The sequence below is a fragment of the Anolis sagrei genome, chromosome 1, assembly GCF_037176765.1.
Source record: "Anolis sagrei isolate rAnoSag1 chromosome 1, rAnoSag1.mat, whole genome shotgun sequence".
NCBI classification, from domain to species: Eukaryota; Metazoa; Chordata; class Lepidosauria; order Squamata; family Dactyloidae; genus Anolis; species Anolis sagrei.
Genome location: NC_090021.1, coordinates 246,853,722 through 246,881,348, shown reverse-complemented (window position 1 = coordinate 246,881,348; position 27,627 = coordinate 246,853,722). Strand labels below are relative to the sequence as shown.

The 27,627-nt window shown below is 39.3% G+C and overlaps 2 protein-coding genes across 7 annotated transcripts in view; both read right to left on the bottom strand.

The window, feature by feature from the left end:
• The window catches only part of IGSF22 (immunoglobulin superfamily member 22), a 45,583-nt gene extending 36,346 nt beyond the window's left edge, over positions 1–9,237 (bottom strand). Inside the window, exons 1-6 of one of the 2 annotated variants that reach the window (XM_067462616.1) lie at positions 9,085–9,237; positions 5,005–5,162; positions 2,720–2,851; positions 1,847–1,983; positions 803–902; positions 128–167 (exon numbers count right to left, since the gene is read on the bottom strand). In XM_067462616.1, the coding sequence (XP_067318717.1) occupies positions 128–167; positions 803–902; positions 1,847–1,983; positions 2,720–2,851; positions 5,005–5,116 (521 nt within the window). In that variant the 5' untranslated portion in view covers positions 5,117–5,162; positions 9,085–9,237. Of the gene's footprint in view, positions 1–127; positions 168–802; positions 903–1,846; positions 1,984–2,719; positions 2,852–5,004; positions 5,163–7,060; positions 7,186–9,084 lie in introns of those variants that run through there. The other variant, XM_067462617.1, reaches the window with a different exon arrangement.
• A 4,749-nt stretch (positions 9,238–13,986) lies between these two features.
• Positions 13,987–27,627, bottom strand: part of PTPN5 (protein tyrosine phosphatase non-receptor type 5) — an 84,753-nt gene continuing 71,112 nt past the window's right edge. For all 5 annotated transcript variants that reach the window (XM_067462614.1, XM_060768214.2, XM_067462613.1 and 2 more), the window contains 3 exons: positions 24,486–24,646; positions 20,434–20,547; positions 13,987–14,604 (listed from right to left, as the gene is read on the bottom strand). In XM_067462614.1, the coding sequence (XP_067318715.1) occupies positions 14,508–14,604; positions 20,434–20,547; positions 24,486–24,646 (372 nt within the window). In that variant the 3' untranslated portion in view covers positions 13,987–14,507. The remainder of the gene's footprint in view (positions 14,605–20,433; positions 20,548–24,485; positions 24,647–27,627) is intronic.

Below are 27,627 nucleotides of genomic sequence, written 5' to 3'. Positions count from 1 at the left end.
GAACTATCTTGTAAATTCCCTTTTGGGGAAAATGGTGGAAAGTGTGCACAACCTTTTTGAGAAAGTGTGTTAATGTTACAAGTACTTTGTTAATAGTGTGGTGTCTGTGTGAAGTGTAGTATCTCACCTTTTTTTCAACATTTTTTTGAAATCCAGTTTTTCTTGGCCTTAAAAAAACAAAAAAATAAAATCAGAGAACAAAGAGGGATTATCAAAACTCTAAGGCAGAAATGGGAATGTCTAATTCTCCTGATGTTTCTTAACTTTGCCTCCTATTATCCCTTGCCAACCTAGCCAGTAATGTAAAATGATGGTAACTGATGTCAAGTAATATTTGGAGGACCACATATTCCTTATGTTTGGCTTTCCAAGTTATCCACATCTTATTCCCTGAATTTTCCAGGATCAAAACCTAAGCCCAAGGGGTTTATCCTTGTGATGTCACAGCAATGTATCTTTATGAGGCAGGAGGCAGGGCTAATCTGGCTTTTGGACAGTTGGTTGTGGAAGTGTGACTGAGGGTAACCGGCATAGAAATGGCCTAAAATCCATCTAACCAGTTAAAAGGAAAAACTAGAGTCAGGAGAAATACTACTACTAAAGTATCTCCAACAGCTGGTTTCTGGATTTTTTTTTTAATTTCAGCCTCATAATCCTTCTGATTGAGATAGTACAACAAGAGTGCTCATAAGTCACCACACTGGCCCTCCATTCTTTGTTACAATCCTAGTCACTTTTCAGTTTCTTTAATTAGCTTCTTCCTCTGTTCCCACTAATCTCTGGTTGTTATATTGGTACTTACTTTCAGTTATAACCAAGGACACCATGTAGATAATTTCAGCATGATCATTGGTGACCATACACTTGTAATTGTCTGCATCTTCTGATGCGAGGTTTTCCAACTGCAAAGAAAAAGTCACAGACAGAACAAAAGATGTCACGAAAGACACTTGTAGAATTGATACAACCAGAGGAACAATCCCATAAATATGATGAGTGAACTTGTGCCAGGTTTATGTAGACTAAAAGCATTTACTTTTGGTTAGGTATGGATTTCATCAATTTAAATAGTGGATCCTTCACACCTCATTGCAGCTGATTTCCAAGGGATGCAGTAGAAAGTATTTTGGATTTATGACTTCTGGGCAAAACAAAAAAAAACAAAAAAAACAAAACAAAAAACCAAACCAAACAGAAATATAAAACTAGACTTAATAAGTTCTCTTCGTTGTTCAAGGAATGCATGATCAGATGGGCACAGGATATTGGAAGATCAATAGGAATGGAAGAATGGGAAGAAATTTGAATAAAAAAATTAAATATACGTGCGCTTATGATTTAAAAGAAAATTGGATAAAAATAATGCATAGGTGGTACATGACACCACACAAATTGGGAAAATGTTACAAAAATATAAATAAAGACTGCTGGAAATGTGGAGAGACAGAAGGAACTTTTTACCACATGTAAAAGTTGTGTAAAAAAGCAAAAATATTTTGGACGCATTCACAACCCTTGATGCAATCGATCAAATCTTTCTGTTTTGGTTTTTCATTTTTTTTAAAGTTCAATCTATCCTGAATATGATAAAATTTACAAATGTGGGTGTATTATTATAAAAACAAACAAACCAAAATCAAATTCAAATCCATTCCTTCTTCAAAGGTGCCTTTATGTCAGAAACAGCCAACAAGTAGCCCTGATCATATCCTGCTGCTGGCATGACTAGGGACTGGCCATTGCAAATGTTGAACCCTACCATTAAAACTGTTACTGCATTGTGCTGGGGAAGCAGAGGAGTAAAATATGGTGAGAAAAGGGGGATTTTGAAAGACACACACAGTACCTTAAGGATGTATTCCTTATTGATGCTGTCAAAAAACATCTTCGATCCTTCCTTGATTGGTATTCCGCTTTCTCTTTTCCATGTCACAGTGGGTTTGGGGTTGCCTTTCACTTTGGCTCGAAAGACAGCTTTGTCCCCTGTTGGTAAACCAAAGGAACACTGGGTGAAATGCTGGTCATCAGGTGCCAGAATTAATTTGTATGTTTCTTGAACCAAACGCACCTTTGTACTTGTATGCTAAAGAGTTGCTACATAGTGTTTGACTAGTGTACCCCAGCTTTTGCCAAAATGGATGCTTCTCCCACAGCCCCCTTTAGTTCTGCAAGGCTAGGAAACCCACAAGAGCATTTTTTCACACTATAGAGACTATAGCTGAGAAATTCAGGAAGAAATTTCCAATATTGTTAACAGTGGTTGCCAGAGTATACTGTTGGTCTTTATCTTTTGTTTCATTTACAGTAAGACCCTCATTCCCAGCTGGACCCAAAAATGCATTAAATTACCTGAATACTGATTCCAGCATACCATAGAGTTGCACTGGAAGACCTACAGTGAACTTGTTAGGTCCTCCAATATAAGTGTATTTTAACTTCTGGAGGAAGCATACCATACAATCACCCCCAAAAGGATTCAATGTGGCCTCACAATAAAATTAAATGGAACAACTAAAGTGCTCTAAAAGTTCAAAACAAAAAGATTAGGAATGAAATCTAAATTCCACTCATAAAAGAAACCTCACTATCTACCTGGTAAAATGATTGCCCAGTAATAATGGAGGTCAGTTACCAAATAATCATTGCACAGTTTTGGCTACATGAAGCCTGGCTCTTTGAGCACTGTGTTGCCATTTCTTTAAGGACAACTACAACTTACCTTCAGTGGCCGTTAGTGGATGGGGTTTTTCTACAAACTCTGGGATGCTCTCTCCTGCAGGTATCTCAACAGAGAGAGAGATCATGCTAAAGGACTCCACCGCAGAAGAGGATTTTTGGGAAACCACCTCATCTGTCAGGGAAAAGCATTTGTCATCAAACAGCTGTCCAGATTTTAGAGATGTCTTCAAGAGGACATCTCTTGCAAGTAACAATGTTATCTGAGAGTTAAATTCCTGAATGTGTTTTCTATCCTGCAGTGAGTGCCTAATATATACAATGTGACTCCTGTACTCACAGGGGATATGTTCTCTGGCCCAGGGAGGTTACAATATAAAGGAAGGTAGAGTGAATGCAAAGGAATGTAAGGACATTAATCTGAAAATCATATGTAGAAGATAGATATGGAAATATACTTGTCTTCTTGATGCACTTCCCCTTATTTCTAGCAGGTAATTAAGCCCCATAACTTGTCCCTCCTGTACCTCCCATCAGTTAAATCGCTCCAATTTCCTATCCTGCACTATGTCCCCGTTTTTATTTGTGCATTTGGCCTAGCCCATCCTGATTTACTCCTTGTCCGTAATTGTTATTTCACTTCATACCTGGTGTTATATCCCACTGTGTTAGCCTTCCTTTGCTTTTTTATGTTATTGTTTTTATCATGGTGTATTATTTTAATTTTATTTTAATTTTTAATTATATTATTTGCTGTATGTATTTCATTTGTTTATTGTATTTGTCGGGCTTGGCCTCATGTTAGCCACCCCAAGTCCCTGTGGGGAGATGGTGGTGGGGTATAAATAAAGTTTAATAGCAGCAGCAGCAGCAGCAGCAGTAGTAATATTTATTTATTTTTTTATTTGCTTTATTTCTATACCGCATTTTTCAGCCTAATTAGGGTAAGATGGGGAAGAAAAGTGGTGGTTTCCTACTGTTTTCGGGGAGGGGAGGTTTTTTTGGTTTTTGCTTTAATTTTAGAAATAGCTTTTGGATTTGAAGAATTAGAAGTGGTATGGAAACATTTAAATAAATAAAACAAAATATAAAGAAGGAATCACAACATGGGTTTTTAGTAAATTATGGTATCTTGCAATTTAATATATAAAACATCAAAGAACCTATTTGAGAATTTTACTGCTACTTTGTTGTCTGGGGCCTTGGAGTCATTTCCATCTTATGATAACCCTAAAGTGAACTATCATTGGCTTCCTCTGAGGCTGAGAGTGTATAATTTGTTTAACATTACCCAGTGGGTTTCCATGGCTGAGTGGGCATTCAACCCTGGACTCCAATAAATAATGAAAGGGCAGAACAGTGTTGGCTATTTAATTTAGTAATACCATACAGTAGGGTCACAATTATTCGACATAAAGAAAAAATGTTGGATAATAAGGAAGGAATAAGGAAAAGCTTACAAACATCAAATTATGTTATGATTTTACAAATTAAGCACCAAAACATGTTTTACAAAAAATCGACAGAAAAAGCAGTTCAATACACAGTAATGTTATGTAGTAATTACTGTATTTATTAATTTAGCACCAAAATGGACAAGGGTTCTTTCTTTTTCCCAACCTGGACATTATTTTGGGTGGGAGGCAGACTGCGTTGGATAATACAGAACATTGGATGAGCAAAGGTTGGATAAGTGAGAGTCTACTGTACTTTTTAGGAGTCCATGCTGAGAAGAGCTTCTGATGATATTTTTTGCCTCAGGTGCCAAAATAACATGGCTCACCTGGGATTTATTATGCAATGTGATGCTGGAGTACAATTGCTACTTTCTCAATCCCTGGGCCAGGCTCAGAAGGGCAACATAATTCAGAGTTTATGTTACATTCACTCTTGTGGGTGGCAGGGTGGGAGCAAGTGCAAATTAAGCTGGATCAATTGAAGGGCATGCTGTTTTGTTTGAACATATGGAACATAGTTATTTAACACTATTCATTGAAAGAAGATCAATCAAATCCTGTGGAAATGTAAGCAAATGTAAATGAATACATGGAACAAAATGTCAGCATCAACACACGGGCCACAAAGCAGCTAAAGTTGGTTATGACTCATGCCAAGTCCCACATGCTAGCCTTTAGCTACAAAGTAAATATGGATGATGATCATGGAGATGGGGGAGGACAACACCTAACGAAGAAATCTTGTTTCTTTCTATGGGATACTTCCACAACCAACTTTAGCTGGAAAGGAACTAATAAATTTTGATTCTCATTGATAAGCCACAAAAACCTTTGGTTCTTTGGTCTTCTGCAGATTCATCATAATACTTGCCTCCCACAATTTTGGTCGTGTGAGATGTGTGACTGATGGAGCTGGAACTGGAGCTGGAGATCTCCATGGTGCTTTGCACCTGAGATTGCATTTGCATGACTGCAGTTGCCATAATGTGGATCGTTGGAGCTTTCTACAGACTACAGTGGTTTTCTGAGCTGTGAAATTAAAAACAAACATTAAACTTTATTTATTTATTATTATTTGAACTTATATGCCGCCACTCCCCTGGGGCTCAGAGCGGCTTACAAGAATGACTAAAATCTAACACAATTTAAAACAATTTAAGAACAATTTAAAAACAGCAAATCAACAATCAAAGGCCTGTCAAAACAGGTATGTCTTGCATGCCCTGCAGAAAGCTAATAAGTCCCGCAAGGCATGGACTTCAGGTGGCAGAGTATTCCAGAGTGATGGTGCCACTGTTATAAAGGCTCTGCGTCTGGTTGCTGTTAGACGCAAGGTCTTGACACTGGGAATTTCCAATAGATCTTGGTCCTCAGAATGGAGGGATCTCTGGGGTTGGTAGGGGGTGAGGCGGTCCCTCAGGTACATCGGCCCCGGACCATGCAAGGCCTTAAAGGTGAGTACCATCACTTTGAAAGTGATCCAGTGCTCAATTGGTAACCAATGCAGCTGTAATAAGATTGGTGTTATGTGGCATCTCATCGGAATTCCCGCAAGAAGCCGAGCAGCTGCATTTTGTACCAACTTGAGCTTCCGGATCACCGACAGAGGAAGGCCAATGTAGAGGGTGTTACAGTAGTCCAGTCTTGAGATAACCATAGCCTGGATCACCGTAGCTAGGTCGTCCCTGGACAGGTAGGGGGCCAGCCATCTAGCCTGTCGCAGATGAAAAAAAGCGGTTCTGCTAATGGCGGAGACCTGGGCCTCCATCATCAGCAGAGGGTCCAAAAGGACTCCCAGACTCTTTACCAATGATGACAGGCGTAGCGCCTCGCCATCCAAGGTAGGCAGCTGGATATTCCCACTGCCCGGTCGACCCAGCCATAGGATCTCTGTCTTTGCTGGATTCACCTTCAACCTGCTGGCATGCAGCCATCCAGTAACGGCCTCGAGGCACTGATGGAAATTATCAGGTACAGAGTCCGGTCGGCCTTCCATCTTCAGCACCAGCTGAGTGTCATCAGCATACTGATAACACTCCAGCCCAAAACCTCGGACCAGCTGAGCAAGTGGTTGCATGTAGATGTTAAACAACAGAGGGGAGAGAATGGCCCCCTGAGGAACCCCACAAGATAGAGGGGACCTCTCAGAGACCAGGCCTCCTCTCTCCACTCGCTGTCCACGGTTGTGAAGAAAGGAAGACAGCCAATTTAAAGCTGTCCCTCTGACTCCAACAGCAGCAAGGCTGTTGCTGATATACAATCAAAGCAAATGAACTTTCCAATCCCTCAGTCCATAATCAAAAGACAGAGATGGGTTTGGTCCGGAAGCCTAAGCAGATAGGAGCAGTCCTGGTCACAATGGCTGGGACCAACAGAAAGCAGAGCTTTGGAAAGTTGTTGTTATGGACCACAACTTTCAGATTCTCCAGAGATTCCTGAAGTTATTGTCCAAAAAATATCCTTTCCAATAACTGCCTGCATCGACACAGCAAGGCTAGCACCTACTGCACTGCTGTTCCTGGATGTCCCTATTGATTCCCTCACCTGTAAGAGGAAAAAAGCCATTCAATGCTGTCGAGAACAGTAATAGCCACCCATTGGAGACATTGGTATCATTTTACCCATTCATTATTTTTAATGTGTATTTTTAGAACAAATACTCTTACAAGAAAAAGAAAACAATTCCAAAAAGTGAATAATTCTGCAGTAAAACACTATAAACCAATATATATGTAATCAGGGGAGAGCTATGTCTTAGTTCAGAGTCTCCAGGCTATAAAAAAGGTCAGAGAAAATAAAAAGGTCTTTACTTGCTACCATAAATACAATTATGTAGGTATCAAGCAAGACTTCCTGGGCAGTTTCTGGGGGAAAGTAAACATAGCAAATGGAAGATTTCTAGGTGTAAACTATCTTCAATGTCTCACCCTCTGCAATACTAGAAATATGAGGACTGGGCAAGCATTGCCAAAAGGAGGCCCATAAGTCTTATGTAGGAGGAAATGTCATCTTGTTGTCTCTGTTGTGTCTCCATAAAGGCCTCAGGTGATTGCTTTAGTGGTTGAAAGGTGAGATCCTAGGTGGGAAACTGTTTGAGGCTGGTGACAATGGCTCCCAATGAAAGCCTGGGGGCTGCATTCCTCTGGGTGGGCAGGGCTGATGGGCTCTTGAGGCACCCAAAGTGGCTGTGATCCTTGTTCCCTCCTTTTCTGGTCCATAAGCTGGAGAGACCCTCCAAATACACTTTGCCTCCACCTCAGTGGATTAGTTACATTGGAGGGGATGGGCCGGGTTCAGGATATCTTGATGCCAAGGCAAATAGTTTCCTATGGTGAGAAAACCAGGGGCTCAGTGGGTATCACTGCAGGATGGAAAAGGCTTTCACCTCCACCCCACAAACAATGAAGCCTTGATGTCAGTGGACAGGAAAGGAATATTTAAATCTTTACTATTTTTTTTGCAAAAAGAGAGAAATGGGGGGGGGGGGCGCACCCTTTATACATATGTACACACAGTTGTATAGCCACACTCCACAGGCCTTTAGCCAAAAACAGATAGGTCACTTGGGGACAAACAACGTGTATGATGCAAGGCTTTACATGTTAGCACCAGCTCTTTTAACAGAATCCAGAAAGAAACCAGAAGAGAAGGAAATTGTTTTAATGCTGCTGAGATATGATTTCACCAGCCTATCTACCAGATTTAAGGAAGACATCTGACCAACTGGTCCACTCTGGCAGACTCCTGGGCGGAGATCAGGCTTGGTGAAATGGAATGCAGTCTTGAAACTATTGCATGCTGTCCTAACCATAGGTGTTTAAGCTTATTTATTTCATTTCAAACTTCCAAAATCACACTTCTCCTGAGAGCCACCCACCAAGTGTATCTGTCACGAAGATCATGGAGAGTTTCCATGACAACACTGCTGTGCGCAGTACTGGTGGGGGCTACCACTAGTGTGTGAATGCTGTCTACGTGGCACAGCATTTGACACAACTGATGGTCGTACATTGTGTGGGGACCCTATGTAAGAACCGACCTTGATTCATTCAGATTCTCCCCATGTCCTCATTCAGTACACATCCTCATGATCTCATCACTTTATGAAAAAAAAACAACCTGGCATTTTAATTATCTCTGTGTTGCTTCTACCATAAATTCCATGAATAAGAGACTATGCAATTTATATTCTATAGCCATCCTTCCACATTTGAAGTTTTGATTTTTGTGAATTTGTTTATCTATGGATTTTGCTCAAAATGTTTCACTAAGAATCTCTAAGTCTTCCAATGTGACTTTATGGTCAATTCCTTCCGTCATGCTGGAGGACCTAGAGATTTTATTTTAGAGAGAACGCCTTTCTAGGACCTCACAACCATAGATGCAGGCAAAATGTTAGGAGAGAATGCTTCTAGAACATGGCTATATAGCCCGAAAAACCTACAATAACACAGTCTTTCTAGGAATCTCTAGGTACTCATGCAATTCAGTGATCAGCTTCCAGCAGAAGTTGAACATATAGTTGTGCTGGAAGAACTAGAAATTCCTAGGGAGGTATTATCTCACATTAAAAATTATTTATTTATTTGTTTTTTCAGTATCATGGGGATCCTATGCCCCAACTTTAGGGAATGTGGAGAGTGGACTGTACTGCTTGAAAAAATAACTAAAAGACACAATAATATTGACCTCCCAGCACCCAGCCAATCCACTTAACTCTACATTTCTGATATTCGAAAACATTTAGGAATCTCATTGACTCAAATGCCAGTTTTAAAATATTAAGGATGTGCGAACAATAAATGAATGTTGGCTCTATGTTTGAAGAATCTCTCCCCCCACAGTTCTAAAAAGCCCAATTATCGCCCTTGCATCCATTAAAACACAATAATGTAAAGGCATACAAATTCCCAAAAATATAATTGGCACTTTGGGCAATTGTAAATGGTACCTTTTCTTTTTCTGGCAGTGAAGGCTGTTGGTGGTCTCTATTATGAAAGAAACGTTTCTGGAGCATCAGTGAGTTCTTCTGAGTCTGGTAGCAGATGGGAAGTGGCTAAAGAGTCTTGGCAGACTCTGGAAGACAGCTGGGTCCCACAGCTCAAATATGGTTCTGTGTAGTTCAGACTTTAAATATACACTGGCCCCCTGTGGGCTATGTGGTTACATCCATTTCTGCAAGTTCAACAGTTCCGTGTACTTGGAGTATAAAAAAGAAAAAACCCTCCAGGCAAAACCAATAGTTACTTAAAAGTGAAACGCTGCATGTGTCAGACAGTGCCCTAACACAGTGTGACTTTTCCCCCATGTAAGCTTGCAATGTGCATATCAATGCTAACAATATTTATCCATGCTGAAAAATATAATGAATATCAAGCAGCTTGTGCCTGAGACATGTGAAAAGAACACGACAATGACAAATCTTAAGTTAATTTTAATGTTCTCCCAGTATGGAACTCAATGTGTGGCTTATAGCAATGGGTATATGAAAGTTCCATGCAGTCATGCTGGCCACATGGCCATGGAAGTGCCTATGGGCAATGCTGGCTCTTCGGCTTAGAAATGTAGATGAGCACTAACCACCGGAGTCGGACATGACTGGACTTAAAATGTCAGGGGAAAATCTTTTGCTTTACCTATATGAAAGTTCTCTGGGTACTTATTGGTGGAGGGGGGAATCTGCAGAGGTAAGACATGTGCAGCTTATCTTCTGTTTAATTCACCTTGGAAAGTTACTTTTTTGAATGTCACCTACCTGGCTATGTTGGATGAGGAATATGAAGGGCTGTATTCCAAAAAGTAATTTTCCCAAGCTCTAATTTTAAATCAGGCATATTACAAAGCTTCACTTACCAAGTGTCATAGACTCATGGCATTGTACATTCTCCCCAGGCAGAAAAATTGATGTTTTGGTAACACAATGTTGACTAAACTTATTAGGATAGCAGTGGTGGTGGTGGTGAGAACTTGGCTCAGGAATGTTATTTTTGTTAGAGTCCCATGTTATACTGTGTAGCTCTGTCTGCTCTATTAGAAACATAACCATGAGAGGAGGAGACCCACTATCTCACATTCAATCTTTGCAGCTCAGACTAACTCTCCAACATGCCATGATATAAAGCTAAGTAGCTTTCCATTTCTTCCTCTTTTTTTCAGTGAACACTAAATAAACCTCCTTCAGGTTGGAACCTTTTAAAAGCCTCCAAGGCACATTCCCCTTATGCTCCTTTTAGGACTATGACCAGATAACTATGCAAAGCAGGAAGAGCACCTGACATTTTCTTCGTCAGATCCCTGGGGATGGATTATCACCAAAAGACTTTACCTTATAAGAGTAAAGAAGGTATCTTGGAAGTGCCACTGGGACTTGAACTCATGTCAGTCAAAATAAATAAAACCTTGACTCAGAGAAGCAGTACAACATCTTGGGAGCAGATCTTTTTATAAGGGATATGCTGTTACAGGAACTTCCCCTCCCGCAAGTTTGTTCCTTTAAGTAGACTGCATGAAATACATGCACATGGAGAAATAGAGACACTGCCAGGAGAAAGAGAGGCTGAGGGAGGCAGCTACAGAGAGAGCAAATGAGGGCATTGATCTTCCAATAACAACTCTGCCCTCTCCCATGAAACTTCCTTTCAGTTCCCAAATTTCAAGTATTCCAGAAAGTAAGAGTGAAAATGAGTCACTGCATTGTTAAGAAATTAAAAGATGAAAAGACAATTTCATTGGACAGAGGGGGAAGTGGTACTGGGGTGAGAAATGACCTCATTTTATGTTTGTGTGCACGCACACACATGATCACACCATACCTATAGTCCTTGGCTGTCATCCTTTCAATTTCAAACCTGTTATGTTTTTCAACAGAATCTGGATCCAGAAAATTCTATACAAGGAGCAGAAAGAAATGCTGCCGTGAAGAAGGCTATGTTGAATTGTCCAAAGGAAGTGGTTCTCAACCTGTGGGTCTCCAGATGTTTTGGCCTTCAACTCCTCAAAATCCTAACAGCTGGTAAACTGGCTGCGATTTCTGGGAGTTGTAGGCCAAAACACCTAGGGACCCACAGGTTGAGAACCACTGGTCTATAGGAAAGCGTTTCAGTTTAGTAAAAGCTGTTTCATTTACCTCTTCTGGCCAAGTAAAATAGAACTAAAGGAGCAAAAAAACAGGACAACTATGGAACGGGCTTTTAGAGCTTGCACTCATCCTTAATTTCTTGTATTTTGAACTATGCATCATTCACTAAGTTTCCTTTAAGCTATTTTAATATAGATTTCTCTGTAGGCTATCTATAGAGTTTATGACATGAGGCAGGAAAGTTGCAATTATAGCAGGAGAATGCAGTCTTTGCGTTGACTTATCACATAAAGTCACTCATTTCCCTCTAGGAAACAGCCTTCTTTTACAGACACAAATAGTCTGTTAATGGCCTACTTTTATAAAAGTAACCCCTTCCAATGGTCTCCCACTGACCGAGTGGTAGCAAAGAAGCAACATCATGCGAATAGGTCCGAAGCATAAACACTATATTCCTGCTTTAGTTGTGATAAAATTTTATATATATTAATCCAGTGCTTTTAATTTTTTCCACAAATGATCTGGATTTAGATGTGAGCAGCAAATTAGAAAATTAGTTCAAATTAGTTCAAATGTGCTAAGCTGTACAATAAAGGTAAAGCCAACTTGCCTCTCTTATAAATTGATAGCCAACCTGACCATGCATCTGTCTAGTTTACCATAAGAGCCATCTGAATTGGTAGGCATCTCTTGTAATAACAGATTCCACTTTGTAATCATGCCCATTGCAAAGAAGCACTCTTTCCTTTATTTGGCATTTATCACTATTCTGCTGGATGAGGTTACATACTAGTATTAATAGAAACAGAGTACATTATTATTTTCTTTTTCCCAGTTCAGGACTGCAGCCGGCTTACTACAGATTACAACTTTCTCCATGCCACAGAGAATTTTATAAACCCTCATGAAATCCTCCTTTACTCATCCTTTATATAAATGAAGTAAGTCCAAATAGCTATGTGCATAGGGAGTTGCTACAACAACACTTATTTCTTCTCCTTCTTCTTTTCCAGCTCCGTTTGGCTTCTTTCGAGACAGAATATCCTGAAATTGGATTCATTGAGATTTTGCCTCTAACTTTATTACTTAGTTACTGTAAATAACAAAAATAATACTAAAAGGTTTAAAATATGATATTGTAATTGCAGTTATGAGTTGGTTAAATATAATTGAATATTTTAGTTAGGAAATCATAAAAATGTTTAGCCTTATGTTACTATATCTATCAATCTATCTATCTATCTATCTATCTATCTATCTATCTATCTATCTATCTATCAGTCTATCTGTCAAAGTATTGTTCATGTTGGTTGGATGGTTTGCTGGTTTGTTCCACAAAGACTTCTACATGGCTTCATGATCTGACTCAAACTTCACATAGGGACGTTTAATTATCCATTATAAAATAATTGAGGGACAACAACAACAACAAACCACTTGTGGTCCCAGAGCAGAGGCAATGAAAATGATTGGCCATGGCTATGTGAAGTGGCCCTCTGTCATGTAAGTGGGAAATAGTGAAGTGGATTGGCTGTTGTTAGGTGATGTGCGTTTGGGGGGGGGGGGGGAGAAGAAAAAGAAAGGGAAAGAGAACTGAAAGAAAGGGATGGAGGGAGAAAAAGAATGGGAAGAAAGGAAGAGAAAGGATAGGTCATTTATGAGAAGACTAAAACTGCACCAGTCTCAAAAGCCTCACTCTTTACACTTCTCCATGTGATCTTCTCTGCTTCAAGGTCTTTCACTGTTATTGAACCATAAGAACATTCTGTTTCTTATCCCACAATCATTAAGTTTATTCAGGAACTATTACTAAAGAAACTAGTCAAAACTTTTAAAACAGAAATGTGTTGATGAGTTAGAGCATTTAGAAGAGCTTACACAGGCAACCTCATGGGATATGTGGTTTGTGTGGCTGCCTAACAGAGGCCATGGCAAAAGAGTTACATACGAGTGCTTCCTTATATGTTCTTCTCACAAGTCCAGCTTCTCTTACTGTGCCTTTGCAAACAGCTGCCCAGGTTCAGACAGTGAGCATGACAAAACATTCACAGAGTCGATTTGCTACATCATGAATGTAGTTCGGAACTGTATATAAGAACATTGAAGTGCTGTGTTGCTCATGGGAAGTGTCTCTGGGACTATAATACAATTTATATCCATCAAACCTCTCCAACCAAAATCCAGAAGTCATTTATTCTGAATTACCAGCAAAGCATTAAGAAATGCTATAGTGACAGGAAGTCTGATCTGTTGGTAAGGCTAAGTATTGGATTAGAGTTATTTAAATATGAGGTGAAACTGGCCCTGATGTTGTCTATTAGGGAAGTTCTGCCTCCCATGAAACCACTGAGCCAATCTGAGCAGCTTGGCTCTCCAAATAGGTAGCATGACTGCACAACACACCAGAAATGCTTGCGACATTTAGAAGAGATGGCTACAAGCCTTTCTCCCATTCTCTGTGATCCACAGGATACGTGTGGACACCTCAATAAGTTGAGAACCCAGTCACAATGACATGAAAAGCAGCTCGCTCCCATGGTTTCCTTCTTTCACAACTACATTGTAGGGCAGGCCTGGGCAAACTTGGGCCCTCCAAGTGTCTTGGACTTCAACTCCCACCATTCCTAACAGCCTCAGGCCCTTTTCTTTGCCTGAGGCTGTTAGGAATGGTGGGAGTTGAAGTTCAAGACACCTGGAGGGCCCAAATTTGCCCAGGCCTGTTGTAGGGACTGGTTTTTTTTTTTAACTGAGCAAACATATAAGGCATTAAAAACATTATTTCAGTATGAATCCACTTGTATCCTTTAATGCAGAGGCGCAGAAGGTCTTATGATATACACAGTATCCGGTAGTTTAAAATGTAAAAACAATCCATCAGGAAAAAAGGCAAAAAAGTTACTTTTCAAGCTTAGTAAACATACATTACAGACTTCAGCAAGACATTTATCAAAGAGTTTCACACTGTACTTGGATCTAGTAGCAATTTTGCTGTTTGTAAATAGCAAATCGGACAATGATGTTTTTAAAATTTTGTAACAAATGGAGCTACTGATCTTATTTACAGTATAAATAGGCCTTTTTGGAGTGAAGACAACAATGTTCTGTCACATGTCGAAGAAAAGCAGCATCTTACCTCTTAAACGCAAAATAAAGCAATATGAAAGTAAAACTATATATATTTATATATGTATAAATATATCTTCTACTTCGAAATTTCCAAGTGTTTCTTCCCTGGAATACATACGATTCTGGTTAGAGTTCTGTTGTTTTACGTTATAACAAATGATTCTGAATCTTTATTCTTCAGCTGCTGCTCTCGAAAACTGTTTTTCATACAAGCTCATGACATGGTGGACGAACTGATACTGTTCAGAAGTTTGGATCATTCCACCTCTGGAAAGAGGAATAGAAGAAAAAGACTAGGAATCAATACCATTTCTGCATCTCTCGGGGACTCACAGAAATCATACACTGGATCATGTGATTTTAATGTTTTTTATTAGGTGTTTTTAATTGTTATACTTCATGTTTAAATGTCCTATTATCTTATGGAGAATTTGTCCTATTGCATTTTATGCTTAGTCATATGTTGTTTGATTTATGATTTGGTTTATGTATGTAAGGCATTGAATTTTGCCATTATTTTTGTAAACTGTTTTGATTTCCCCCCAGGGGTGAGAAAAGTGGTATATGAAAACTGTACATAAATAAATAAATAAATAAAGCAGTAAAATAACTCCATACAATGAGACCAAACATAGACATCTAATGGTTTTAGGTGCACGAGTTTTTTTTTCTGAGAAAAGGCACTTTGGAATGAAATCTTGAACACATTGTATATAAGATCCATAGTTCTAGATGCTTCTGATGAAACAATCTTAACATGAAAATAAAACTATTGTGAATGAATCAGGAACAGACTAAAATCATCAGGAAAAAAAAACTTCATCTAGGATGTAGATTCAGTTTGGAAAATGTATGTTTAAGTTTGCAAACACAGACATAAAACAAAAATGGTTTTGAATGGAGGGCCCCCTCAAATCTATTTAAGACTGATACAACCATGGCACCGTCACATTTGGGGTGAACATTTTCAGTCTTTCTCTGTATATTTGTGAGTCTGTAATCATCCATTTTTAAATCGCCTTATACTTAGGAAGCAAGTTCATATGAAAGAAAGGCTTTAGTTAAAATCTTTTTTCCAGATGTGACAAGCCTCTTAAGTACAGATCATTTTGTTTTAATAATAATAATAATAATAATAATAATAATAACTTTATTTATAACCTGCCCGTTATTTATTTATTTGCAGTATTTGTATACCACCCTTCTCAACCTTGAAGAGTACTCTGGGTGGTTCACAGTGCTGGCAACAATTCAATGTCATCAATAAAAAGCAATATAAAACATCAAAATTGACCCTCCCCTGATAAAAACATTAAACATTATCATCTCCCCAAAGAGACTCAGGGTGGTTTAGTGTGAGAAAACACTGAAATAGAGGAAAGCTTAGTTGTCATCTGTAATGGTACAGTCTCAGTAGAAATGTAACTGCCTAATTATTTTCCATATGTACACTGATTTCTAGGGATTTTCCAGCTGTTGGCATCCTAGGTTACCAGAAGGGTGGGGAATTCTCCCCTGAGAAAGATGTTTTCCCCTTGGGCCCTTGGGTACCCTGTAGCCCTGTACCACTGCCACCGCATTTCATGTTAGCTTCAGAAAGGATCACTGTGGTCTTAAATTATCCTCTCTTAGCGTAAATTATCCTATCTAGAGTAAAAAAAAAAACAACCAAACCAAGCAGCATTTCCCAAGTCCTGCAGTCAGCTCTATTTGCAAATCTCTTTCAAATTATTTTGTTATTAATATAGCTTAAAATAAAAAATAATTAGGGACTATAAGCACAAAGCAAAATGGATGATTTCTGTGGTTATAATCATTTATGCCTGCACACCCTTTCTAAAAACAAACCAGAAATAGACCGCAACCTTACTGCGATGAAGGCAGACAAAACCCCAAATGGAAACAGCAGCACTTCTCTACCCACCTTGCAATGCCCTGGAATAAATACTGCTCATGTCTGTTGGCTAATCCTCCCAGAAGGCTCCTGCCGTTTGCCACTTCGTGAAGCTAATTAAAGCCTAAATAAAAGAGCCCCCACTTTTCTCCAAGTGACCGCTATCCTTTGCACACAAGCCATTCCTGACAAAGCAAGATCTGTGGGTCTTGTGTGCTTCCTCCCTATTTCTGTGGTGTAAAAAAATGAATAAGGCATCAGGTGTAAATTTCTGTATCCTGAAAGTCGCACTTCTTAAGTTTGGCCAGTAACTACGAAGTGCAAATGTTCTATGGTCATTTATGATATTTTACCCTCAGATACATTTGTGTGATACCATCTCTGCTAAGCAAGTCCATCTTGTTCTCTTGGGCTTGCTTTTGATCAGGGTTTATCTTAAGCCTTTTCCTTTGCTGCCTTGCTAGACATGTGGGGATGGAAGGCAAATTTGGCAATTCAGAAATCTTATTTTGGGGCACCCACATTTTGTCCCCTACCCCACCAATATCAGGGAAGGCAGATGGTCCATCATCATTTAATGTGTTGTTTTCTTGCTCGCATCTAGCAAGTATGCACAGAGCCACGTTTCCTTTTCCTTTCATTGCTTGAAGTGCATCTGCTGTGGGGGAAGGAGGGCAAAGACTCGTCTGGCTTCCATCTCTCAGCATCTTGGAGGTGGGGAATTGACAAGAATGTCTTCTTCAACTTCCCACTGAGCACAGTAATTGTTCCTCCCTAGGTTCACAGAGATGTTTATTTTTCCATGAAATACTGATTCTATCCATTAAAAATGTTAGATTGAAAGTATTGTTTCTTTTGAAAACAAGCAACTTCCTGCATTTGTGTTTCTCTATATACCCATAATTATTAATAAATAAAGTCCCTCTGCTTTACTTTATTTCATAAATTCAAAAATCCCATTGCCTATTTTCATACGCCACACCAAATTTCCACTTTGAAATCCTAGAAGATATAGTAATATGCATCCAGCAGAACGCTTACCCAGAAGCAGTCCCATTAAGTTAAGTGAGGCTTATTCTCTAATGTACTCCGGCCTGAAGCCATCATAAGAACTGAACTCACATGAGACAAACTGCATGGACTGAACAGCAATCCAGTACTATAACCCTGCCTTGTGGCTAGAAAGGAGTCTCACTGTAAGATCCAAACTCCATAGGGATAGTATGAGGACTGTACCTTTTCCCCCAGTGTTTAAGGATTTTTATTAAAGCAAGAATTTTATAATCCAAATTATGGTTCTTTGCTCAGCTATCAATCTTTACTGTTAACTACAACAGTAGTGATATTCTGAGCTTTTCCACAGTAAATTACAAAATTAAAGAAAGGAATGCTTTAAATTTTTGTACTGTGTTGAAAATTATTTCCCTCGGGTTTTATAAAACATTAATTTGTTTTTTTCAACTTTTGCTAATTTTTTGTATTTTAAATCAATAGGTAATCTAGGACTGTTTTGCTAGTCCTGGCATTTATTGTGTACATAAGCTTCAAAGTTTCCTTTCCTTTTTTAAAATGCATTTTTCCATGTTTTTCTTAATATTTAGTAGTTTTTCCATGTTTAGATTTTTTCTTCTTCGGTAAAGTGAAATTATAATAAGTAGTCCTGGGTGGATGTTAGACACTTGGAACACCTTGTTGTTAACTGCTTTTTGGGCAGCTTCTTTAGCTTGATGGGCTTGGAGTACAGCTACAGCTTCGTCAACCTTTGAAAGAAGAGATTCAGGAGACTCAAGGAGTTCGGAGTTATCAATCTCTAACAGCATACCAGTGATTTTGCCTGCTAGGGTGGGGTGCATGGCTTGAATCAGGAGGAACAGGCGTTCACCCAGCATCTGCTTTTGTTCTTGTGGAGGAGCAGAAGCCAACATGGAAGCAGTCAAAGGTTCTTGGCCCTGAACATGGACAGCGGGCTGCTACATAGCAGAATAGGACTGTATCTTTGTAATATACTGACTTTGCCCTTATTTCACATGTGTTTTTTCTAATTTTTGCTCCTTTGAAAGTGCAGGCATGTATGGAGATTTCTTTCAACACAATTTCCAGCCTTCCTGGTACAGGTGAAATGCTACATATGACCACAAGATGGCAACACAGCTAGTACCGTGAGCCAGTAAAGGCACTGCATGCATGGCCTTTTCCAAAGAACTGAAGCTTGGGGCCATACTCTAATGTTTCAGCTGGAAGACAAAACTGCTTTTGCCTGTGAAATGTATCAGTTCATCTGAAAAGTGTATTTTGTAGATATGTTTTAAATATGGTTTAAATACAGAGCACTGATGCACATTAAGAACTTTTTTGGTGAGTTTGTGGGAGTTTGTTTGGCCACTGCAGTTTAAAGCAAGTTTGAACTGCATTAAATTGTCTATGTAGATGTTTCCGAGTTGGAAGACACCACAAGAATCATCCACTCCAAGTCCTTGCCATGCAGGAATAATTAAAGTACTCCCAACATCTCTCATCCAATCACCTGCTTAAAGGCCTCCAGAGAAGAAGACTCCATCACACTCCAAAGCAGGATATTTCATTTACAAACAACTCTAAACATCAGGAAGTTCTTCTTAATGTTTAAGTGGAATCTCTTTATTTCAGTTTCAGTCCATTGCTCCATGTCCTAATCTCCAGGGCGGCAGAAAATAAGCTTGCCAACTCCTCAATGTGACATTTTTTCAAATATTTAAATGGCTATCATGTCCCTTCTCAGCCTTCTTTTCTCCAAGCTAAACATCTGCAGCTCTATAAGCTGCTCCTCATATGACTTGGCTCCTAAAACTTTGACCATTTTGCTTGAACATCACTGGACACAATCCAGTTTGTCAATATTTATCTTGAAATGTGGTGCTCAGAACTAGACATAGTGTTATTCCAGGTGAGGTGTGTGGGATGCAGAATATAGTGATGAAAGCTGCCATTCTATTTCTCTGACCCTGCCCATGGGCCAGAAGGTAACCGTGACTTTCAAAGTAGTAGTGCATCAGCCTCTTGCAGCATAAAAAGAAGGAATGCAGAAGGAGAAAATGGAATGCAACACCATCTTTAATATTGTTTTTTATTTTTGCATGAGCTTGTTGGAGATAAGTGTTCTTCTTCAGATGCAATACATTTCTTCAGATACAGTATATTCATAAAGGCTCGTGCAAAAATAAAAACCAGTCAGTCTGAAAGATGATGCTATATTCTCTTTTTACCTCCTTCCCCTCCCTTTCTCTTTTCTCTTGAAGACACCAATTAGCAAAACAGGGTACATTTCACTGCATTCTGTGTCACATAACAGATGAAACAATGGTTTGCCCTTGCAAATTAGTATTTTTGAAATGATGTGTGTGTGTGTGTGTGTGTGTGTGTATCATTTGTGAAGCCATTAAGTGGCAAAAATACATTTTAAAATCTGCTCTTAATCTTTTAAATCTGTCCCTTTACTTTTATCTTATATTAGTACTTCTGAAAATTTCCTTAGGAATACCCCTATTTTTCATTCTACTATCTCTGTGTATGTACCTTCAAATTGCCTATCAACTCATGGCAACCCTATGAGTTTCATAACATTTTAATATAATAATAATAATAATAATAATAATAATAATAATAATAATTTGTATTCCACCTTATCCCCCCGGAGGGACTCAGGGCAGATTCCAAACATAAGAGGCAAACATTCAATGCCCAAACACAACGGTTTTATTAGGGAAGGAATACTCAGATGGTTTTAACAGTTGCTTCCTCTAAAATGTAGCCTATAGTATTGGTATTTGTTGGTGGCTTCTCATCCAGGCTCTAATTTAGGATGACCCTGCTTAGCTTCTAAGATCAGATGAGATCTGGTGCCTTATATCTGGTGTTTATTACCATTATCTAACAAAAAGCAAATGGAATAGAAATAATAAAATGAAAAATGAAATGAGTGTTACCAAGGATATAATTTCAAAAGACAAGGGTGTTTGTCTAGAAAATGATGCTAACAAGGAAGCCTTATACTTGTGCACCGAGCATCCACCCTAACAGTGTCCATATAAATGAGTTATCATGGTAACCCACATCTGTCCTATGGAGTCCAAACTTCTTCATGGGCTAAAAAGAGAGGAACCCTTATAACCTCTGGTTTTCCAGAGTTGTAACTGGCCTTGTCTCACAGAAAAAGGTTTCCTTACCTGTCTAGCCGTAGTTGGCAGGTTGTTCTGAGTATGTCAACCACACCTTCATTCTTCCACTGTTTGCAGCAAATACTGGTGGCAATGAAACAACCAGTCCTCCCAATCCCAGCACTGCCCAGAGAGAATAATAGAAAGTGAGCAGTGAAGGATCTTCAAAAAGTGCAGCAAAGCTCTGTCATTAATTCAAACAAACCATTGCCTAAGTTCTAGAGGCAAGAAAGCAACCTGGCTTTCTGAAAGAGAAAACAAATGCATTTCTTTACATTTATGTAGCAAAAATATGGAAACTAGAGTTAACCCTTTGGCTCAAGGTTATGTTTCCAGCATAACTTTTAATAATAAAAAAGATGTCCAGCCATATGATATGGAATGATTTGATTACATTGTCAGACAATTTCTTCTAGGCAGACACAAAACCAGAGTGTCATTAGCTATTTAGCCTGGCTGTGTATATTCTAAGAAACAAGTGGCAGTTAAGGAAAGTGGAAACAGATCTCTTGATCCTTCCAACAGGCTGGAAGACTCCTTTAGTCAGTATGTTCTTGCACATCATGATCTTGTTTTCCACGAACACTAACGTTCTGGTTTTCTTGATTCTTCTAGCTTCTTGTACATTTTTTTATTTAGTCCTAAGACATCGAAAAGTGGGTGTGCTGGTTCTTCATTCCAGACTAGGTGGGTAACTGGACAACAATGATATTATAATAGTAATAGTTGATAAAGCTGTATGCATCCCACATTCTTGTAGCCAACTTGGCATAGTATTTGAGTGCTGCACTGTGATTTTGCAGAATAGTTTGAATCCCTGCTAGCATGAGAACCCACTTGGTGATCTTAGACAAGTTACATGTCCTTTAGGGGCTACCTACATGTTCTTTAGGGGCTACCTACATGTGTCAGAAACAACAATGCTGATCAGCACTGATCAGCACTGGCGAAGTCTGCACAGCCAACCGCCAAACTGGTTTGATGGCTAGTGGAGAGTCCAGACTTTGTGGCACCAAGCTAATCTGACCACGGGGTGGTGTCTGTACAGCCTAGCAATGCCAGAACCAGTCCTTTGCTGCTACATTGCCACCCTTATCTTCCCCCTGTCTATCTGTCTTTAGTGGCAACTACCAACCACAAAACTGGTGGTGGTGCTTGCTTAATGCTTACAGCAATGCTAGCCTGCAGTGATACCATGTCCCAGCATTGAATATCCCGGCATTGAATTATTCATGTTCTGGCATTGAATGTTTGCCATTTGTATGTTGTGCTATACCCTGAATCCCCTTCAGGGTGAGAAGGCTGGAATAGAAATGTTTTAAATACATCCATAATTCCATCCAGAACAACAAAGTGAGGAGAGGAGAGGGAGAAAAGAGGAAATGCTCCCTCCATTCCTCCCGTCCTTCTCCAATTGCTTTGTTATTCTGGATGGAATCACTGCCAAGTGACCACCACCACCAGTTTCACACATGGTGGTCATTGCTAAGACCAGATCGACAAGGGGAAGGTAAGTGCCACACCCTGCCCTTGGGCTTCTTGAGCCTGGGGAAAGTGGGAAGGTGGCATAAACAGCCACGTCTACTTCTGAATAGGAAGAGACACTACTGTTCCCACCATCACAAAGTCTGGTTTCAGGGAAGCTTTTTTTAACATGGAAGAAGGTCTTCTCTTGCATTAAGGCAAATGTGGATGCCAAGGAGCCCATTCGCCCTGCACCAGCTCATTTGGCCTGTGTAGATGGGCCCTTAGTTTCAGAAGACCCTATGGTAAGTTCTCACCTTTGGTGGTCAGCAATGACCTGACCACAGAGCCCGTGGTTCACTATAGTAATTTGAAAAGCAGTTTAATACATTGTTTCTTCCTATGCAGAATATGCTGTCCTCATTTATGTAAAATAATAAAACATTATTTGGACAAAGTTTTCTAAGCAACAGGCTTTACAATGAAAGATTACCACTCAAATTGGAGTAAAATGTTACAGGATACAAGGCCAGACAGACGTTAGGTGAGCCATCTGGCTTCTGTCAGGCCTGATATGTCAACATGTCATTTTGAATAACAGAAACAAGGAATAACAATTACTTCTTGGTTCAACGACTGTCCTCATTCTGCATGTCTCAAGTCGAACTGGTAGCATCTTGAATAAGATTCTATTCATCATTGCTTATTTCTATTTATTTATTAATCTTTTACCAAAGGCTTTTTTCCTTAGAGAAATAAGTGCTATCTATGTGTAGTAATTTCACCTGAATCTAAGGATGATTCTTCTTTTTAAAAACTCATCAGCCAGTAACACTTCATAAACATTATTTCTCATTTTAAGAGGAATTGGTGAATTATTAGGGTTAGTTTTGTATCATATTTAAATTTTGGAACAATTTTTCATTAAAGCTTTTAATGAAAAAAATGAAAACCAAAATATACCAATTTAGCGCATGCTCTGCAATGGAGTAATTTTAGTTTTGGGTCAATTTCTATGTGTATTTTCCAGGAATATTTTCCTCATGTAAACAGTACAAAGGCTACAGAACATTATTTCTCTGGTTGGAATGAAGATCCTGGGAGTGAGAAACAGGGGGATTATACAATCTGGGCATTCAGAGATCCAGATAAATAGCAATCTATTAATATAAATCTAAACCGACACTGTGATGATAAAGGAGAAATAGTGAATTCAAATCCAAACAGCATGTTTTAGGAAACTGGTTGTGCCATTCCAGACAAATACATTTTGAAATGAATCATGAGAAATCTTACACACGAATACTACCTAATGTATTCATGAAGCTTATTATATTTGCATTTGTGGTTTTATGTTTTTGGAAAAGTACATCTTTCTGATCAGCCCATATGCTTCTTGTGCAAGAACACTAGGTTTTAAAGTCCCTTGGTCTTGAGTAAAGATATGAATGTTAATTACACATAATCAACTTTGGTCTCTTTCTGTACTACACATTTCTGAAGATGTTTCCAGTGATCTGCATAAGACCTCAGTTGTCTTAGTTGCTACTGTCAATGAACAAGAATGGTCAATATTAACTTTAGAGGGTTTTTAAACAAAATTACCTTCATGTCATTTCTTTGTTTACACAAGTAATTGCTATGGTGACCATCCAATTGCCTTAGAAGGTATTCTTCCATTAATATTGTGTTTCTTAACAGAAACTGTGTTTTAGTCAAATAAAACTAATTTTATTGAAATAAAGCAATTTTTAAAATACAGTTTTTATTATGTTATTGTGTGAGTAAGGTACATTTCCAAGAACACCTTATTTGATTATCTGGTTATAATCAAATATCAGGAGGGTGCATGTCCAAATAATTGTCCAGGTACAGAGTTGCCCTGTCATGGTTCCTCATGAAATTTTATTCAGGCACTGAAGCACAAAACTAGAAGCAGGAAATATTTCTTAATAAGGAATAGAAGTGCATCATGCAGGGATACATTTGCACCTCTGGTGCTCCTCAACCACCCCTTTAATGGCAAAATAGGATTAATTCTCTCTCCTGAGAGTCATCAGTGGCACTTTCACACTATCAAAATATAGCACTATTATACCATTTTAACTGCCAGGACAACATTCTGAGGAATCGTGAGGTTTGTCGTTTGGTGGGGAACTTGATAATTCAAAATGGCCTCCTTAAACTATGGGAGGTCCCCATGGCAATTGAAGTGGAAACACAGCACTATAACTGTATAGTGTGATTGGGTCCTAGGACTCTCCCGCACTGTTTAACAATCTCCACTCTTCAAATTGGAGCTTTGGTTGCATACAATTTTGAGCTTTTTTCTGTTTGGGAGGGCATTCTTGGCAGTCCCTGTAGTCCAAGGTGGAAAACTAGACTTGCAAATGTTGTCCACCCTGATGTTTAAATGATTTAAAAACACAAGACAATAGACAATTTGAGGAAGGGAGAATCCCATGAAAAAGCTATGTATTCTCTGTCACCAATGAAGAAATGTTTCTTGAAGGAAATGTTAGTGGAGAGTGGCAACTACCCAAACATCTCTTTTTCTTTCCTCTGTGGTGTTTCAAATATAGATAAAATGAATCTACCTGCAGTGAACTATGATAGGACCACTCTTCGCTTCTGTGCACTGCATGGCCTCTTCCACCTCCTGAACCAGCTGCAACAGGGGAGGGGCCTGATCAGGCGTCTTCTGGTCTGGCCATGACGTATACCAGTAGTGTTTCAAAACTCTTGTTTCTTCATCTTTCTGTTAAAACATTTAGGAAAAATGGTTGTTGTTGTTGCTACTATTTATACCCTGCTTTATCTCCCTCAAAGGGGACTTAAAGCAGCTTAATATAAAAGCATCAGCATAACCATTTAAAATATACAAATAAATACGAACTGTATTTAAAAAATTCCCAGTTAGAATCATTAAAACAAATTCAAAGTTAAAAACCACAGCACCCCCTGAATTGATCTTATAAATTTTCTTCTTTAAATGCCTGTCTAAATAAAAATATTTTAGCATGCCACCAGAAGGACAGCAGGGAAGGAACCATTCTGGCTTCCCTGGGCAAGGGACCATGGTATCCTCCTGGGTCATCTTGCTGGGATGGGACTGGGAGGCATTGTCTTACAGTGGCTCCTGTCCTTCCTGGAGGGCTGTACCCAGAAGGTGGTGCTGGGAGACTCTGGCTGTTGACCTGTGGGGTTCCTCAGGGTTACTTTTTGTTCCCCCATGCTGTTTAACATATACATGAAACTGCTAGGAGAGGTCATCTGGATTTTTGGAGTACCGTGTATATGTATGCAGATAACACGCAGCTATGAAACTTCCTCCTAAGGGACCCCCCCCCCCCCATACACATACACCACCACCACCAGTGTACTATTATTTGATGGCTGGCAAAGACCTTTTTATTTAAACGGGACTTCAACCTTTGACTGAGTGGAGCAAAATGATGTTAAATGTTTGTGATGTATTTTAAATATATAAAGTATGTTGGAAGTGTTTTAAGTGTTTCAAATTAATGTTTTGATTGAGTTGGTTTTTTAATGCTTTTTAAACATCTAAACCACATATTTTCTTAGCTACACTTGAGCATTCCCTATTCAAAAGGCTTGGAACCAAAAGTATTCCGAGTTTTTTGGAGAGGGAATTTTGGAATACAGTCACTTTTTGGAATAAGCTGGTGTCTTATTCATTTGTGATTTTTATTGTGCATGAGACATGAGGCTAGGGAAAAGATGAGGATCTATGAAATTGTGGCAAACACAAAAAAATTGCTATCAGCTGACAGGATCAGATCTGAGAGGCAAACCAGGAGAAATGCAACAGCCATCTTTGAAATGCAACAGACAGAAGTGGGCAGCTTGGGGCGGGGGGCATATTTTTGGAGGTTTTCAGATCTCTGGATAAGAGAGACACAAGCTGTATTTTGTTTTAACTTGTATTGCAAGCTGCTTTGGCTTCTATGCTAGGAGAAAGGCAGGTTATAAATTACCTGCTCTGGAGCATATCTTTTGCACTGGGATTATAAACTGTGCTATTATTAAATGCCATCAAGTCAACTTCAACTAATGCTGACCCTATGAATGAAAGACCTCCAAGTCACTTTATTCTCAACAGCCTGTTTAGATAATGCAGATTCAGGACTGTAGTTTCCCAGATTGAGTCTGTCGATCTGAAATGTGGTCTTTCTCTTTTCCTACTATCTTCTGCCTTGCAAGCTTTATTTTCCTTTCTAGTAAGTAATGTGTTCTTATGAGATGTCCAAAGTATAGGTCTCTGTTTACCCACCTTGTCTTTCAGGGAGAGCTCATGTTTGATTTGCACTAGGACACAGTTATTTGTCCTTTTAGCAATGCATAATACCCACAGAACATTTTGAATGAATTGATCTCACTACGAGCTTTCTTCACTGTCCAACTTTGACAAACATATACAGAAACTGGAAAGATGATGGCAATCTAACACTACTCAGTGATATATCTTTACATGTCAGTCTCTTGTCTAGTTCTTTCATAGATGCATTTCCAAGTCATAGTCTTCTGATTTTATGACTGCAGTCTCCATTCTGATTAATGAGCTATTTCAATGTCTTCAATATCTACTTTAAATCAAACTTGCAACTGTGCTTTCATTCTTGACTTTCAAACTGCTCGGAAATCCTTTTACTCTGAGGGATGAACTGCTCTGCGGAAAGCATGGGGAGGTAGGTGGAGTAGAGGTGACACCATGGTCCCCTTTGGCCCATCCAGACAGGCCTTTAGCCCAAGACCTGTCTCAGTTTTATCAGTGGTGTCCAAATGACCCCTCCGGTAAAACCGAATTAATTTGGGAAAAGCAGGTAAACCCTGCTTTGTCCCAAATAAATTAAATGACTAGTAAGACCCAGATCTTTGATAAGATCCCAATCCACACAGCCATCTTGGGGTTTTTTGGGCTCCATGAGCCCAGAAAACCAAGAGGGCACCCACCCTCTTCCCCAAACCCCCAAAATAAATCCTTAAAAATTAAAACAGCTAACCCACTTGCCATTAAAGTACTGCTGGAGTTCTCCTGGCATGTAGAAATGATGTGCCAGGAGAGGGGGAGGAGCAAGGAGCTCATTTCTATGTCCCAGGAGAACTCCAACATTACTTTAATGGTGGCCAGGTAAATTATTTATTTTTAAGGGCCTATTTTGGGGGGCTCCTCAGTGTCCAGGTGCTCTCCCAGAAGTTACCAGGAGGGCATCTAGACACCCCCATCAGGGAAAGTGCAAATTTTCGGGGGAGGTGTGGTGACTTAAACCTGTGCTGATGTGGGTTTCTTAAACCAGCTTTGGTGCACGTTTAAGTAAAGTTTGGAAACACCCTTCTACACTGCAATATAAAATTCAGGTTATGTGCTTTGAACTGGATTATCTGGCAGTGTGGACACATATAATCCAGTTCAAAACAAATAACGTGGATTATCTGCTTTGATAATCTAGATTATATGGCAGTGTATAAGAGTCCTAAGATTGCCTAGACCCCAATCCCAGGAATCCACAGGGTGGAGCCATGATAGATAAGGTGATATCAAAGTGCAATCGCTTTGCCGTGTGAAAGAGAAATTAATTACAGTATAAAAGCTTTACTGAAAGGACAACAAGACCATGTTTTGGGACATGACTGCTGGGGAGGAAAATGTTAACTTCCTCTAAATTCCCTCCCCACCCCCAAAGATTTAGGAAAATAATTCCTCTCCCCATTACAACT